Source organism: Xenopus tropicalis, chromosome 7 (assembly GCF_000004195.4).
Source record: "Xenopus tropicalis strain Nigerian chromosome 7, UCB_Xtro_10.0, whole genome shotgun sequence".
In the NCBI taxonomy this organism is placed as follows: domain Eukaryota; kingdom Metazoa; phylum Chordata; class Amphibia; order Anura; family Pipidae; genus Xenopus; species Xenopus tropicalis.
Window position 1 is genome coordinate 112,574,435 of NC_030683.2, and position 16,936 is coordinate 112,591,370.

Genomic DNA, 16,936 nt, shown 5'->3' on the forward strand with positions numbered 1-16,936 from the left:
TTTACTTGCTGATAAATTTGTAATACCCAATACATCCCACCCCTTTCCTTACCTTCTCTGCGCTGATCAGCCTTAATACTCACGGGCCCAAACTACCCCGCCCATTTTCCTGCCCACTCTGCCCATTTACCAGTCACATTCATTCTTTCCCTACCTGATTTTCCCACCGCTTCCATCATAGCCACACCCCCAAATGATGTCACAACCCGTCCCTGACCCAAAGGCTGGTATTATAGAAAAATTAAGGTGGTAACCCTACCCGGACTGGTTCCATAAGATGCCCTGCCATTTTAAATATACAGAGGCCCAAAGAACCCCCCACCAGACCAATAAATAATGTTTATAGCATCATACAGCAGCCCCTGTTGCAGATTGCCAGTCCTGGCCTGCTCAGATGCACTGTAACATTGTATATCAGATAAGAGAACCAATCAGCAAAGGTCACTAAACTCTTCTGCCAATCAAATAAAGGGTTCTTGCCGGGCATTCACGTTTCATTAGAAAAACTATGGAAAGCGATAAAGGAAACAAAGAATGATTCAATCACTCGATTTCCTATGAGATAACATTGTTTACTGCAAAGCAAATTAACTGACAAACTCATAAACAGCAGTGAAAAATATTCTCAAAACTCAGAATTGGAATTGAATTTATTATGTACAATTACTGCACATTTCCATGGTTAATTGTCCAGCGCCATTACCCTTTCCAGAAACCTATTCCTTCTGCAGTGTGAGGTTTCCCCACCTGTCACTTCACTGTGCCTTGTTTGACTGATGGCTTTAGAACATCAATGTAATTCTCTTTCAAGGGCACAGCTGTCCATCTTCTACATGAAGTGATGAAATGCCATGACAGATATGGAGCCCTCAAGTTTGCTGATGGGATTGTTCGCAGCTCTTGAAGGTTGCTAAAAGCCTTTGGTCATGCATTAGGCAGGCCTGCTCCTGAGAATAGAACGTATGAATGCCCGCGCCTAAATACTGCATGCAACCCTTCACCCGTCTCTGCTGGACTCATGTTTCTTCAAGAACAGAAGAAACTCATTGAGCGATACCCAACTCTTTTCTTTGGATAAGGTCTAGGAGGGATTTGGCATGACACTACGGTGTCTGGCATCCAATTCTAATTTACAGAAAATCGTATAGTTACGGAATAAGCCGAACGGAATATAAATATAATGGGCAATGAGGTAACTCCATAGCAACGCACTTCTCATGCTCTACCAGAGATGATGTTGCATACTGTTCATTGGCTTGGACCTTTCATCTCCTGATAAAATAGCTTCCGGGTGTTTGGTAGAAGCTCGTAAATACTTTCTGGCCTCAAAATAGAGGACACTAGGGGGAGTTCTATCTTGAATGATCAGTTTGGGCGTGATTTAGGGCAGAGGCAGATTCATCGTAACAACCAAGGTTTCATGTATCTGTAACCATATTATGAACTAACAAATGGTCCACCCTGAAAGGGCAGGGGAGGGTTGTCAGCTGATGGGGGAAGTAATATATTTTGGTGTGTCTTTTGCCAGTATGTTGGTTAATCTGCCCATGTTGGATAAGAAAGACCAAAAAGTCTGGAGCTCAAAGTAGAGAAATTAGTGGGTACTAATGAAGACACCCAATAAAAGACTTTATGTATCCATATTAAAATGTGAAAGGAACATGCCATGACCACACAATTTGCACAACTGGCGACAGATACAATGGTTTGTAATATGAACACGCCCATGTTACTCTAGGACAGAAATGCCAGACATGTGGCACATGATGCACCTCCTCCCAGTCAATGGCTGTCTGAGGCTGCTGGGTGCTGAATTTCACAACAGCTGAAGGCTGCTGGGAGTTGCATTGCTAAACAACTCATGCCAGGCATTCCTCTTTGTCTCTAGTTCAATGAAACACTGAATTCATTGGGCCACATTCATTTAAAACAAGTTTGGCTGGCATGGTGGAATTGTGGAAACATGACCCTACGTCACGGAGTAAAGATATATATAGATATCTGGAAATATATATTTTTATATAACTCTATTTTTTTTAAAAATGAATAGTTAACACCAAGTGGTGCTAAGAATTGGCCATGCCCTATCATCATGGAAATGTTCTACATTATATCCCTGGTTTTAGCATGGGGGAGTCACATAGTAATGTGTACGTCTAACTCAATTCACTGTCAATGATAAACGCACCTTCTCATTTGTTATTGCTTACACACTTATACAAGTGATAGACTCTTATAACACACACGCCTTTGCGGCATCTATACACGTAACAAGCAAATCACTGATACCAGAAACAGAATTGGCCAATGGAAATGTAGGGGCAGTCCAAGGAAGAGTAGGCACTGCCTTATTCCCCCCCTTATGTATAATAAATGGAAAGGTATTGAAACAATAGAAAGGGTGCCATGTAATGATGTGGCTAAAAATGGGGAGACACTGAAATACCAGTCACCTCTCCTTTCGTACTCGCCAGTCTTGCAGATAGAGGTGAGACATTGATATTGGTTTAATTATATTTTTTGCTTGTAATTCTATTCAAGATAAGTCTCTTTCAGCAACTGTCCCATATAAATAGGGGTCCTTTCCCTGGTCTTGGATGAATTCCTCTTTTTTCTCCCACTCAGCTGTCCATCCGCCATTCTGCTGGCTTGTGGTTTGGGTGGCACCATAGCTGCCATACGCTCCATAAGCTTGGCTTTGCTCTTCACTTTCGTCTGCCAGTTCATCTTCGTGGATGAAGCCGCACTTTTCGTCGCTGGTTTCTTCTGGTTCTGCCCATGGCTGCTTCTCCCCCGAGGCGAAGATCCCATAGAAAAGAACACCACCATAATGGACAAGGGAAGCAATCAGGAAGACATATTGCCATTCCTCACGGGTCTGCAATCAAAGATTGGTAAAAGGTTAGATGAAGGTAAAAACCTTGCTTATACAATTATAACATTTATACTCTTATGTAAGACCATAGTACATACATGTATATCCAACAGATATGTGTGATGTCCCGGCAATGTAACTGCATGTGATATTACTACTGGCGTAGTAACCAAAGACCACAGCCCCAGTAAACACCTTCATTAAGCAGACGGCATGTAGACATATTGCCTGCCTTACCTTGTGCTTTGTCATGGCTCCTACAATCAGTGGGCACACCATTCCTGATAAAGTTCCAACTCCATTGGAAATACCCATGAGGATGCTGGCATAGCGGGGGGCAATATCCAGGTGATTCACATTGAACCCTGAGATGATTGTAGGACAGGGAAAGCAGAACATAATACACATTAGATTAGAACTTCTCTCCCAAGCCACTACAAGACCAACTTCTTCTTCATTTCCATGGTAATCAAGTTGAACCTTCATTGTATATACATTGTGTAGTAATACCTTCACTATTTTATACTGCTATGACACAATTATTACCTTTTATTATAATGCCATAAATAGTTTTTTGGTCAAATTAGAGGTTGAGATTTTATACATGTATATAAAGTAATCAATCTGTTGACATTGCCTCAGCTTATCCTCCTTATCTCTTTAACTGTCATTGTTAAACCAGCCACAGGCATTCCATTCAGCAGTGTAGTAAATATTTATGAACCATTCAGATAATGGGTCTAATTCCATCATGAGATATATCTTTGCATGTATACACAGTAGGATGTACAGGTTTAAACAAAACCCATGGGACCAACACACTGCCTGCTGGGACAGGACACCTGCCAAACTTTGAACCAGGCCAGAACCAGGCCAAACTGAACCAGGCCAAACTGAACCAGGCCAGAACCAGGCCAAATGCTGATGTGTCTGTAACTCCCAGCACCCTCCTCAGTGGCATAATCATTAGGGATATGGTCTCTATGTGATATTACCAGAGAGGCAGGTTGAGTGCAGGTACTTAAATCCTCTCTTAACCTTAAGATGGGTGGAGTCTGTATTGACAAAGTGTGGTATAGGTTGAAAAATGACCATCTGATGCACCAGTAAGAAACAGAATCATTTGCCTTCTTTAGAAAAGGTAAGGTTATCCAGAAACCGGTTATCCAGAAAACTCCAAACTACGGGAAGGCCGTCTCCCATAGATTCCATTCTAATCAAATATTTATAAAATGTTTCCTTTTTCTCCGTAGTACTAAAACAGTACTTGATCTCTTCTATGATATAATTAATCCTTATCGGAGGCAAAACAATCCAATTGGGTTTGATTTTTCAGTAGAGAAAGTATGGAGATCCAAATTATGGAAAGACCCCTTATCCAGAAAAACCCAGGTCCTAAGCATTCTGGAAAACAGGTCCCAGACCTAGATAAGAGCCTTCATTATCTGAATCAGCAGACTGCTGCTGCTCTGACTTATCTACATATGATCCCATTATTCTATATAGGGAGAGTGAGTCGAGGATCCAAAAGAATGTGCACAAAAATGCAAACAGGGCTCATAGAACATCTCTATGGCTGATAGGAGATACAAGTATACAAGTATAGTATATCTTAGTCTGAGAGCCATTGGATACTTATTGTACATTATGTAGTCTCAGTAGCATTAGTATCAGTTTTGTCATTTGATACCATCTGTCCCAGTATAAGAGTGGGTCCTATAAATGAACAATGAGCAATGATAGACTTTGGCCCTCCTTATTTAATATATATTTCAGTAAAATATGTGTATATTTTTTAAAGGAAATCATTATCGGATTAAAACAAAGCCCATTAAAACACAGACCCACCTGATATGGCGAAACCACTGAATCCCACGGCCAAGACCAGGAAGGAGATGGCAACTCCTCTTGAATGGGAATAACCCACAACTAACAGAAGTGTAGCTTCCATGCCAAACCCTTTAAAAAATAAAGATATAATCAACATTTAAAGAATTCTGTCATGGGAAAACATGTTTCTTTCAAAAACATCAGTTAATAGAGCTTCTCCAGCAGATTCCTGCATTGTAATCTATTTTTAAAAAATGTGAACAGATCTTTTTATACTTAATTTTGTGGTTTCACATGGGGCTAGCCATATTCTTCATTTCCCAGGGTGCCACAGCCATGTGACCTGTGCTCTGATAAATTTCAGTCACACTTTACTGCTGCGCTGCAAGTTGGAGTGATTTTTTCCCCCTCACCCCCAGGAGCCGATCAGCAGAACAATGGGAAGGGAACAAGATATCAGCTCCAAGTAGGTATCAGAATAGCTCTCAATAGTAAGAAATCCAAGTCCGGCTTGGGACTCCTCCAGTTACATGGGAGTAGGAGAAACAATAGGTTACCTGAAAGCAGTTCTAATGTGTAGCGCTGGCTCCTTCTGAAAGCTCAGACTCAGGCACAATGTACTGAGATGGCGCCTACACACCAATATTACAGCTAAAAAAATACATTTGTTGGTTCAAAATTTCTATTGGTATAATTTCCTCTTGGTATCAAATATACCAACAACATTCTGCATGTTTGACTGCTCTAGCACTTCCCAGTTTCTGAACTGTGCCTCTATTTTTCTATAGCATAGTTCCTGCCATTGGGTCATTTTTCAACCCAATTTAACTATGTAACTATGAAATGGTAAAACCGTATCTGGCTTCAACGGAAATAAGCACATACAACTCCTTTTTGAATTAAGTGTTGGCCACATACAGCCTGCCTGATTGGAGATGCATGAAAGTCTGAACTCGAATAGATATATAAATAGTGTATTCAGGGACATGACTAGATATGGGATACAACAGGAATAGTGTGGTAGTAGGAAAGGAAGGACAGACTGTTTCTGGTGCAGAGGTGGAGAAATATGCATCATTTAGCGCTTTAAACCTCCCATGTAAAATTGCACTGCATTTATAAGTACTGTATATACTCGAGTATAAGCCTAGTTTTTCAGCACCCAAAATGTGCTGAAAAAGTCACCCTTGGCTTATACTCGAGTCGGGTGCCATGGGTCCCTCTAGACTAGCACCCTCTCTCTCCTTTGTGTGCAAATTAGGCCACCAGCAACCAGACCCTCCAGTGCCCTGGCCTAGGCTCCCACTAGCAATACTTATTTCCCCTTACATCCCTCCGGGACTGGGTCTGCTGCCAGTTTACCAATGTACAATACGTGTGGGGTAGTACTCATATTGTTTTTGTTGACCCTCTTCTCCGCTTACAGACCTAGTTTACTGTTTTTCTTAAAAAAATATTGAAAAACATATACCCCACTGATGCCTCAATTAATGTCATTTTATTGGTATTTATTTTGATTATTAAAACTTAGCAGTAGCTGCTGTATTTCCCACCCTAGGCTTATACTCGAGTCAATACGTTTTTCCAGTTTTCTTAGGTAAAATTAGGTACCTCGGCTTATATTCGGATCGGCTTATACTCGAGTATATACGGTATATACATATACTGTATAGTGGTGATTGGAGGAACCTGAACAGTTACAAAGCCAGGGAGGCCGTATGAGTTGTGTTGCTCACACAACCAGCACATAACTCACATCATACCAAACTGTAACACACAATTCTGTGAAAAACTGGTTTCCTATAGATTAATGGGGGCCAATTAATGAGGGACAATTTCTTCTTTTCATACCAAGCTCACTAAAAGCAGCAACTTTTCCAAGTTCAATATACTGTATATTTTCATAGTACAGACTGCCACATAGGTGTATTACTCACCTCCACAGTTCATCATTTTGCGCACATTGGTTGTAGACATTATCCGTTTGGTCCGTAGGAAATCAGCAATTTGACCACCAATAGGAACTATAATTGTCATAACCAAGTGGGGTAAAGCTGAGAGAAGTCCAACCTGTGTATAAGATGAACACAAATTGGGAAAAATTCCATGGAAAATGGGAACATATTTGGTCATGTCATGTGTAGGTGTCAGGGACATAATACAAATTATGTCGCCCGTTTCGCAAAAACAATGTCTATGTCAATGCCAATTTCACCCATCACTAATAGGAACATATTCTGAAGGCAACTGTCAACTAAGGAATAATATCAGAGCTTTTCAGAAACAGCCAGCAATGATCCCTAGATAGGCCAGATAGGGCAGAATGTGGGGGGACAAAATGAACTGGTCTTAGTCAGAAAACGTAACTGAAATTCAGTAAAAATGTGAAACTTCAAGGGCTAGAGCAGGGGTCCCCAACCTTTCTTACTCACGAGTCACAGCCAAACGTAAAAAAGACTTGGAGAGCAACACAAGCACCATAAAAGTTCATGGAGGTGCCAAATAAGGGCTAAGATTGGCTATTAGGCAGCCTCTATGCACACTATCAGCTTACAGGGAGCTTTATTTGGTAGGAAATCTTGTTTTTATTCAACCAAAACTTGCTCCCAAGTCAGGAATTCAAAAATAACTCCCTGGTTTGGGGGCACTGAGAGCAACATCCAAGGGGTTGGGGGGCAACATGTTGCCCCTGAGCCACTGGTTGGGGATCACTGGGCTAGAGTATAAACCTCAGTGTATCAAAATATACTCAAATTTGTAATAATTCTCCTGTATGTGCTATGCTGATGAATATATTAAAAATGTGGTGTATTACCCTAAACCTTCAGATCCCAGAAGGTCCAAAGTGGACTTCTGATAACAAACTGGTGCTGGATTTTTGCCACAAATGAATTGGTAATGTCTTTTCATGAAATAAACATTGAACTGGTGTTAAAACATATCAATTTAATTAGAAAAGACAGTGAACAGTGAAAGAAACTAAAATGCAGCAAATTCATAATCTCTGCATCATTGTCAATGCATCTACAAACTCAAAGAAATGAAAAACTTGAAATCAAATAATTCATAAATTTTGCCTGGGACAACTCGCATTGGGTTGATACATGATACATGAATGTGCAAGCTTTTACATGCTGAAGTTACAGGGGCTCATTTACTAACCATCGATTTTTTTATTTGAAACTTTATTTTATTATTTCTTTATTTATTTATTTATTATTTTAAGCTTTTATTTACTATTTGTCTAAACGGCTAAAAATCCTAAACTGTCAATTTGCCAGATTAAACTTGCCGAGTTGATGTAGAAGTCAGTGGTAAAGGTCCCTTCCCTTTCCTTGAAGTTCTTTCTTTTGTTTTGAAACTTTAGAGACTTCGCTGGGTCCAGAGACAAAAGTTTGTCCAAAAACTTGACTTTTTCGTATTGTTACAGCGACAATTTGATAAAGTCGAGATTTTCACAGCAACGATTCGAAAAAGTCAAGTTTTTTACGGGTTTTCTCGTAGTGACTTTTCTTGTGATTTTTTTAGTAAATATCAGACATTCGGGAAGACGAACTTAGACAAATTAGATTTACATCCTGGCAGGGGAAGAGGAACTAAAACATTGATGTTACCTAATGTAACAATGTAACTCCACAGCTTACAGACAGCATGCAGGAACTACATAACCCAAAATGCATTGCACTGCGAAGTTCCTTTCCTTATTGACATCACATGTGCAGGGAATTGTGGGATTGGGAGGATGCAGGCTGAAGGCAGGCTGAGGACAGGCGACTACTGTTACATTTTATGAGTCTCAGAGTAGTCAGATCAGCAGGGGAACAGGGGCGGGGCTTAGGGAACTGTTCCAAACCATATTATTATATTAAATGCTTCATATTTTTAATTGATGTATATTGCAAAGTCGGTTGAAATTGTGTTTTCTTTTCAAAAAGCTCAAGTTGTGTTTGGGTTGAGTTCCCCTTTAATAATAGGGGGGTGTTGGTGGTACCGTTTTGCCTATGTGTTGCTTTATGGGCTAAATAGGATGCATTTTCTCTTTTCATGGACACCTGATATAGACTCTCTTGATGTGAGTAGATTTCTGCTATGTGCTTGTTTTCCAGTACGGAACATTAATTATTCATTCAGTTATTGGCTGAAAATATGTGTTGATCAAAATCCGCTAGATTGAGCGACTGGCTGAATGCCTATAGCATATGCATCGTAGGCAATATACACGTACCTTGCTGATTTCAAACCCAAATACTTCTTCAAAATAAGCAGGCTGGCTAATTAGCAGCAAGTAGAAGGTCCAGCTACGGCAAAAGTTTGCAACAATGATGGCGTACACCGGCATGGAGGTAAAGAACTTGCGCCATGGAGCCTTGAATTTCTGTGAGAAATAAGATGGAAGAATAATTTGAGGAATTTTAGTATTTATTTCAGGGTTTGTTTGAGCAATCATAAACCTAGCATAGGGACAGCATTGCATTCTACATGCCTGTGGGGCAAAATGTGAATTACTAGGTATCTCTACTAAACTAGCACTCTTATTTAGATCCTGAAGCTCTCCAATATCACAGACGTGATTCCAAACATTAGTTTGTTATATGTGAGGCACTTGATAACATATAGAATGATAGTACCGGTATGGGACCCATTATCCAGAATGCTCGGGACCTGGGGTCTTTCTGTAATTCGGATCTTCTACCTTAAGACTACTAAAAAAATGATTTAAACAGTAATTAAACCCAATAGGATTGTTTTGCCTCCAATAAGGATTCATTATATCTTAATTAGGACCAAGTACAAGGTACTGTTTTATTATTACAGAGAAAAGGGAATCATTTAACCATTACATAAACCCAATAGGACTGTTCTGCCCCCAATAAGGGGTAATTATATCTTAGTTGGGATCAAGTACAGGTACTGTTTTATTATTACAGAGAAAAGGGAATCATTTAACCATGAAATAAACCCAATAGGGCTGTTCTGCCCCCAATAAGGGGTAATTATATCTTAGTTGGGATCAAGTACAGGTACTGTTTTATTATTACAGAGAAAAAGGAAATCATTTAACCATGAAATAAACCCAATAGGGCTGTTCTGCCCCAATAAGGGGTAATTATATCTTAGTTGGGATCAAGTACAGGTACTGTTTTATTATTACAGAGAAAAGGGAATCATTTAACCATTAAATAAACCCAATAGGGCTGTTCTGCCCCCAATAAGGGGTAATTATATCTTAGTTGGGATCAAGTACAGGTACTGTTTTATTATTACAGAGAAAAGGGAATCATTTAACCATTAAATAAACCCAATAGGGCTGTTCTGCCCCCAATAAGGGGTAATTATATCTTAGTTGGGATCAAGTACAGGTACTGTTTTATTATTACAGAGAAAAGGGAATCATTTAACCATTAAATAAACCCAATAGGGCTGTTCTGCCCCCAATAAGGGGTAATTATATGTTAGTTGGGATCAAGTACAGGTACTGTTTTATTATTACAGAGAAAAGGGAATCATTTAACCATTAAATAAACCCAATAGGGCTGTTCTGCCCCCAATAAGGGGTAATTATATGTTAGTTGGGATCAAGTACAGGTACTGTTTTATTATTACAGAGAAAAGGGAATCATTTAACCATGAAATAAACCCAATAGGGCTGTTCTGCCCCCAATAAGGAATAATTATATCTTAGTTGGGATCAAGTACAGGTACTGTTTTATTATTACAGAGAAAAGGGAATCATTTAACCATTAAATAAACCCAATAGGGCTGTTCTGCCCCCAATAAGGGGTAATTATATCTTAGTTGGGATCAAGTACAGGTACTGTTTTATTATTACAGAGAAAAGGGAATCATTTAACCATTAAATAAACCCAATAGGGCTGTTCTGCCCCCAATAAGGGGTAATTATATCTTAGTTGGGATCAAGTACAGGTACTGTTTTATTATTACAGAGAAAAGGGAATCATTTAACCATTAAATAAACCCAATAGGGCTGTTCTGCCCCCAATAAGGGGTAATTATATGTTAGTTGGGATCAAGTACAGGTACTGTTTTATTATTACAGAGAAAAGGGAATCATTTAACCATTAAATAAACCCAATAGGGCTGTTCTGCCCCCAATAAGGGGTAATTATATGTTAGTTGGGATCAAGTACAGGTACTGTTTTATTATTACAGAGAAAAGGGAATCATTTAACCATGAAATAAACCCAATAGGGCTGTTCTGCCCCCAATAAGGAATAATTATATCTTAGTTGGGATCAAGTACAGGTACTGTTTTATTATTACAGAGAAAAGGGAATCATTTAACCATTAAATAAACCCAATAGGGCTGTTCTGCCCCCAATAAGGGGTAATTATATCTTAATTAGGACCAAGTACAAGGTACTGTTTTATTATTACAGAGAAAAAGGAAATCATGTTGTAAAATTAAAATTTGTAAAATTTGCTTATAATGGAGTCTATGGGAGATGGACTTTCTATAATTTTCTGGATAATGGGTTTCCGGATAAGGGGTCTGATACCTGATATACTGAATAATCAAGTAATTCTTGTGCCCAGTACAGACTGAAGTGTTTAACAAGTGTTTAACTGATTTCTGCTCTCCAGTTTCTCCCTTTAGATCAATGGTTTTAAACATAGGATGATGGGAAGACCCCCCCCCCTGGAGATGCCTGGAACAGTGGTTGGAGACTCTATAGAGCAATTAGGGTGACATTTTGGAAAAACGCCTACTTGCCCTTCTAGATACTCCTGGAAACTTAGCATAAATGTCAAATAGAACTAAGGGGTGGGCATTTCTTTGCTGTTCTGTGCATTGCTGGAACTATGGCTGAATGCCCGATACAGCAAGGTTTTCCTTGTTCTGACCTAAGGGTCCCATCACCAAAGGTTGGATCTCTAGAGCGGGGACATGAACTGAGAAGGTACAGGTTTCTCCTCCTGAAACAGCCATATCACTGATTCATGCAAAATGTTTAAGCCAACCTAGATATCTAGTACTAAAAGGAGTAAACTGATGCTACCTCATCTTTTCTTTATTTTGCGTCCCACTGCACATTTCTTATTTATAGATCCATTTTTTTTAACATATCACTGCAGTTAAAAGTCCAACTGACCGCCATTGGGTTCATGAGTCCTGTGGACTCTCCGATGCTTTCTTCAATGTATTTCTTCTCTTCCTCAGATATTGTAGGATGTATTGCTGGACTTTCGTAGGACACAAGTATCCAAAACATGTACCACATTATGCCGAAACTTCCTGCCAACACATACAATAATGTTCACTTTAGTAGTTGAAATAAAGTATAAGGATCAGAATTATGGGTGTAATATGACACATAATAGCACTGAATACTGTGACAGTGTGTGGAAGGATCTATGGGGAATTATGATTACCATGTGTCTTCTTACCAAAGGGTAATAGTAACACTGGGGGAATGCCTTTGGGCCATCACAAGTGATTCTCAACAAATAACATAAGAATAAAATAGGTAAGAACTAGGAGGCTGAATAGGCAGCAACTGGTAAAGCCACAATAGTATTGATCCCTAGGCATTATTGAGTAAATTCTAACTGCAGAATCATATGACTGATTTCATATCATGGGTCTTATCTTGCATTTGTGTGAACTGTATATACAAAATAATGTCTATTCTGTGTTTATTTAGGCTGTATTATCCCTATTGCAGAATCTAACACAGATTATTCTAGAAGGTTACCCTACTATTGTTTTACATTTCTACAGTTTGTTGACTTGCCACCAAAATCTCACATACCCCAAATGAAATCCATTATTTAGGTACTGTGCCTTTTTCCAAGTCCACCATTGTGTAGATAAATGTACGTGTATTCATGAAATGCTAAGGACATTTTATTAAATTGTTTTTTATTGTGTCTGCTATTTCCTATCCTCTGTCATCCTTTCTGGGGTTTTTTGTTAAAGTTTTTATTTGTACATTTTTCAGTTTAACATAAAAAAGGAAACAACAAACACAAGGGGGAAAGTAGAGAGAAAGAGCAAGTAAGAGGGAGGAGAGGCAAAGTGTAGAGCTGGGGAGATTTTAACCAGTTTGTCTTCATTGTTGTGGTGTGCTGTCCATGGAGTTTCCTGGGGTTTCAAGTTCACCCAGGGGCGCCATATTGCAACCCTGTGCGAGGTAGGTCAGCTTTTGGTTGGTAACGGTGTTATTGACTAGAGCAATGGGGGGGGCCAAGGATTTCCATTGTAGAAGGATGGCTTTTTTGGCATTTTGCTGGGGTTTCAGTAAGAGAACATTGACTTACCGTAAACATAAAAAACTGAACTCCACCCAGAGTATTGAACTAAGACCCCAGCCAAAGGCATGGCCACCACAGCTCCGGCATAGGAACCTGAAAGAAACAAGACAACCATTGCAGAGACATGGATACAAAGACAAGGAACCTTCATCATACATGAAATAAAGATGTACAGTACAGTATGTAGTTTTGGATACTGCAAAATAATCAGTGTCAGTTAAATCACAGTCCACTTTGTCTATGTTCTGGTAAAGGAATATACATACTTTAGCATTCTTTCACTGGTACTGGCCCTCGGTTAGGGGTCTACAATTATCAACAAAGCAAAATATCAGCACAATAATTGATTAACTGGGTTCATCCCATATTGGCTGATAAACCCATAAATGTGCCAGAGAGGAACCCCAGCCAAACTGGCTTTATCCTTTGGCCAAATGGCTATGTTGGCTCCAGACTGAAATAATCTATAAATAACTGATGATGATGCAAAGAATATGCAGAATCCTAAAAAAAATGAAAGCTGTGCTCAAATCAGATGAAATGTTCGGATCTCTCTATGCATTATTATTTAAAGGATGCTTTGCAGTGTGCATTATTCATGACCCTGAGTGATGAAAGCTGTTCTTTTTTTATCCTATAAACCTGAAAGCTCAGGAAGAGAGCTGAATCACTGCACAAAATGACATTTTGCAGAAAAAGTGAAAAATTCCTCTTACTGCCCTTTTCTTTTTCTTTACCCCTAGATTGAGTTAAACACGTTATACAACACCGCTTCCCGTAGGAAACTTGCTCACACCTGAAGTGCTAGCTGCCTTGTAAGGAGAGAGTCAGCTGAATAGAAAGAGGAGAAGCAGAACCTTGTCCTGGAATATGGAGGATCAGAGAGAATTTGTTGTGGGACCCACTGGCTTCTATTTACTCTACTGGGAGGCCATTGGACTGCTAAAGCCAGCAACATCCTACACTCAGCCAACCATGAAGCACTTATGGCTTGTGATGAGCGAATCTGTCGCGTTTTAACTAAAAATTTATGAAACACATTAAATGCATTGAACAATTACTTTTTTTTTTGTTTGCACAAAACACATTGAAGTTAGTAGTGTTTTTGCCTGCAGTGTTCTTTTCATGTTCTTTTGCCAAGTTGAGTCTGTTTACACTGGAGAAGAGGCTTAAGGGGTGACATGATAACTATGTATAAATATATAACGGGATCATATAATAACCTTTCTAATGTTTTATTTACCAGTAGGTCCTTCCAACGGACACGAGGGCACCCACTCCGTTTAGAAGAAGGGAGGTTCCATTTAAACATTCGGAAAGGATTTTTTACTGTGAGAGCTGTGAAGTTGTGGAATTCCCTCCCCGAATCAGTCGTACTGGCTGATACATTATATAGCTTTAAGAAGGGGCTGGATGGATTCTTAGCAAGTGAGGGAATACAGGGTTATGGGCAATAGCTCTCAGTACAAGTGAGGGAATACAGGGGGAGATAGCTCTCAGTACAAGTGAGGGAATACAGGGTTATGGGTAATAGCTCTCAGTACAAGTGAGGGAATACAGGGGTAGGGGAGATAGCTCTCAGTACAAGTGAGGGAATACAGGGGTAGGGGAGATAGCTCTCAGTACAAGTGAGGGAATACAGGGGTAGGGGAGATAGCTCTCAGTACAAGTGAGGGAATACAGGGGTATGGGAGATAGCTCTCAGTACAAGTGAGGGAATACAGGGGTATGGGAGATAGCTCTCAGTACAAGTGAGGGAATACAGGGGTAGGGGAGATAGCTCTCAGTACAAGTGAGGGAATACAGGGGTAGGGGAGATAGCTCTCAGTACAAGTGAGGGAATACAGGGGTAGGGGAGATAGCTCTCAGTACAAGTGAGGAAATACAGGGTTATGGGAGATAGCTCTCAGTACAAGTGAGGGAATACAGGGGTAGGGGAGATAGCTCTCAGTACAAGTGAGGGAATACAGGGGTAGGGGAGATAGCTCTCAGTACAAGTGAGGAAATACAGGGGTAGGGGAGATAGCTCTCAGTACAAGTGAGGAAATACAGGGTTATGGGAGATAGCTCTCAGTACAAGTGAGGGAATACAGGGGTATGGGAGATAGCTCTCAGTACAAGTGAGGGAATACAGGGGTAGGGGAGATAGCTCTCAGTACAAGTGAGGGAATACAGGGGTAGGGGAGATAGCTCTCAGTACATGTGAGGGAATACAGGGGTAGGGGAGATAGCTCTTAGTACAAGTGAGGGAATACAGGGGTATGGGAGATAGCTCTCAGTACAAGTGAGGGAATACAGGGGTAGGGGAGATAGCTCTCAGTACATGTGAGGGAATACAGGGGTAGGGGAGATAGCTCTTAGTACAAGTGAGGGAATACAGGGGTAGGGGAGATAGCTCTCAGTACAAGTGAGGGAATACAGGGGTATGGGAGATAGCTCTCAGTACAAGTGAGGGAATACAGGGGTATGGGAGATAGCTCTCAGTACAAGTGAGGGAATACAGGGGTATGGGAGATAGCTCTCAGTACAAGTGAGGGAATACAGGGGTATGGGAGATAGCTCTTAGTACAAGTGAGGGAATACAGGGGGAGATAGCTCTCAGTACAAGTGAGGGAATACAGGGGTAGGGGAGATAGCTCTCAGTACAAGTGAGGGAATACAGGGTTATGGGTAATAGCTCTCAGTACAAGTGAGGGAATACAGGGGTAGGGGGGATAGCTCTCAGTACAAGTGAGGGAATACAGGGGTAGGGGAGATAGCTCTCAGTACAAGTGAGGGAATACAGGGGTAGGGGGGATAGCTCTCAGTACAAGTGAGGGAATACAGGGTTATGGGAGATAGCTCTCAGTACAAGTGAGGGAATACAGGGGGAGATAGCTCTCAGTACAAGTGAGGGAATACAGGGGTAGGGGAGATAGCTCTCAGTACAAGTGAGGGAATACAGGGGTATGGGAGATAGCTCTCAGTACAAGTGAGGGAATACAGGGGTAGGGGAGATAGCTCTCAGTACAAGTGAGGGAATACAGGGGTATGGGAGATAGCTCTTAGTACAAGTGAGGGAATACAGGGGGAGATAGCTCTCAGTACAAGTGAGGGAATACAGGGGTAGGGGAGATAGCTCTCAGTACAAGTGAGGGAATACAGGGGTATGGGAGATAGCTCTCAGTACAAGTGAGGGAATACAGGGGTAGGGGAGATAGCTCTCAGTACAAGTGAGGGAATACAGGGGTAGGGGAGATAGCTCTCAGTACAAGTGAGGGAATACAGGGGTATGGGAGATAGCTCTTAGTACAAGTGAGGGAATACAGGGGTAGGGGAGATAGCTCTCAGTACAAGTGAGGAAATACAGGGGTAGGGGAGATAGCTCTCAGTACAAGTGAGGGAATACAGGGGTATGGGGGATAGCTCTCAGTACAAGTGAGGGAATACAGGGTTATGGGTAATAGCTCTCAGTACAAGTGAGGGAATACAGGGGTAGGGGGGATAGCTCTCAGTACAAGTGAGGCAATACAGGGGTATGGGAGATAGCTCTCAGTACAAGTGAGGGAATACAGGGTTATGGGAGATAGCTCTTAGTACAAGTGAGGGAATACAGGGGGAGATAGCTCTCAGTACAAGTGAGGGAATACAGGGGTAGGGGAGATAGCTCTCAGTACAAGTGAGGGAATACAGGGGTATGAGTAATAGCTCTCAGTACAAGTGAGGGAATACAGGGGTATGGGAGATAGCTCTCAGTACAAGTGAGGGAATACAGGGGTAGGGGGGATAGCTCTCAGTACAAGTGAGGGAATACAGGGTTATGGGAGATAGCTCTCAGTACAAGTGAGGGAATACAGGGTTATGGGAGATAGCTCTTAGTACAAGTGAGGGAATACAGGGGGAGATAGCTCTCAGTACAAGTGAGGGAATACAGGGGTAGGGGAGATAGCTCTCAGTACAAGTGAGGGAATACAGGGG

The 16,936-nt window shown here is 40.8% G+C and overlaps 1 protein-coding gene across 1 annotated transcript in view; it reads right to left on the reverse strand.

The window, feature by feature from the left end:
• Positions 1-556: 556 nt before the first annotated feature.
• Positions 557-16,936, reverse strand: part of slc17a7 (solute carrier family 17 (vesicular glutamate transporter), member 7) — a 56,154-nt gene continuing 39,774 nt past the window's right edge. The window contains 7 exon segments of the mRNA NM_001079140.1: positions 557-2,878; positions 3,113-3,240; positions 4,724-4,834; positions 6,643-6,775; positions 8,931-9,080; positions 11,818-11,960; positions 12,986-13,072. Of these exon segments, the coding sequence (NP_001072608.1) occupies positions 2,537-2,878; positions 3,113-3,240; positions 4,724-4,834; positions 6,643-6,775; positions 8,931-9,080; positions 11,818-11,960; positions 12,986-13,072 (1,094 nt within the window). The 3' untranslated portion in view covers positions 557-2,536.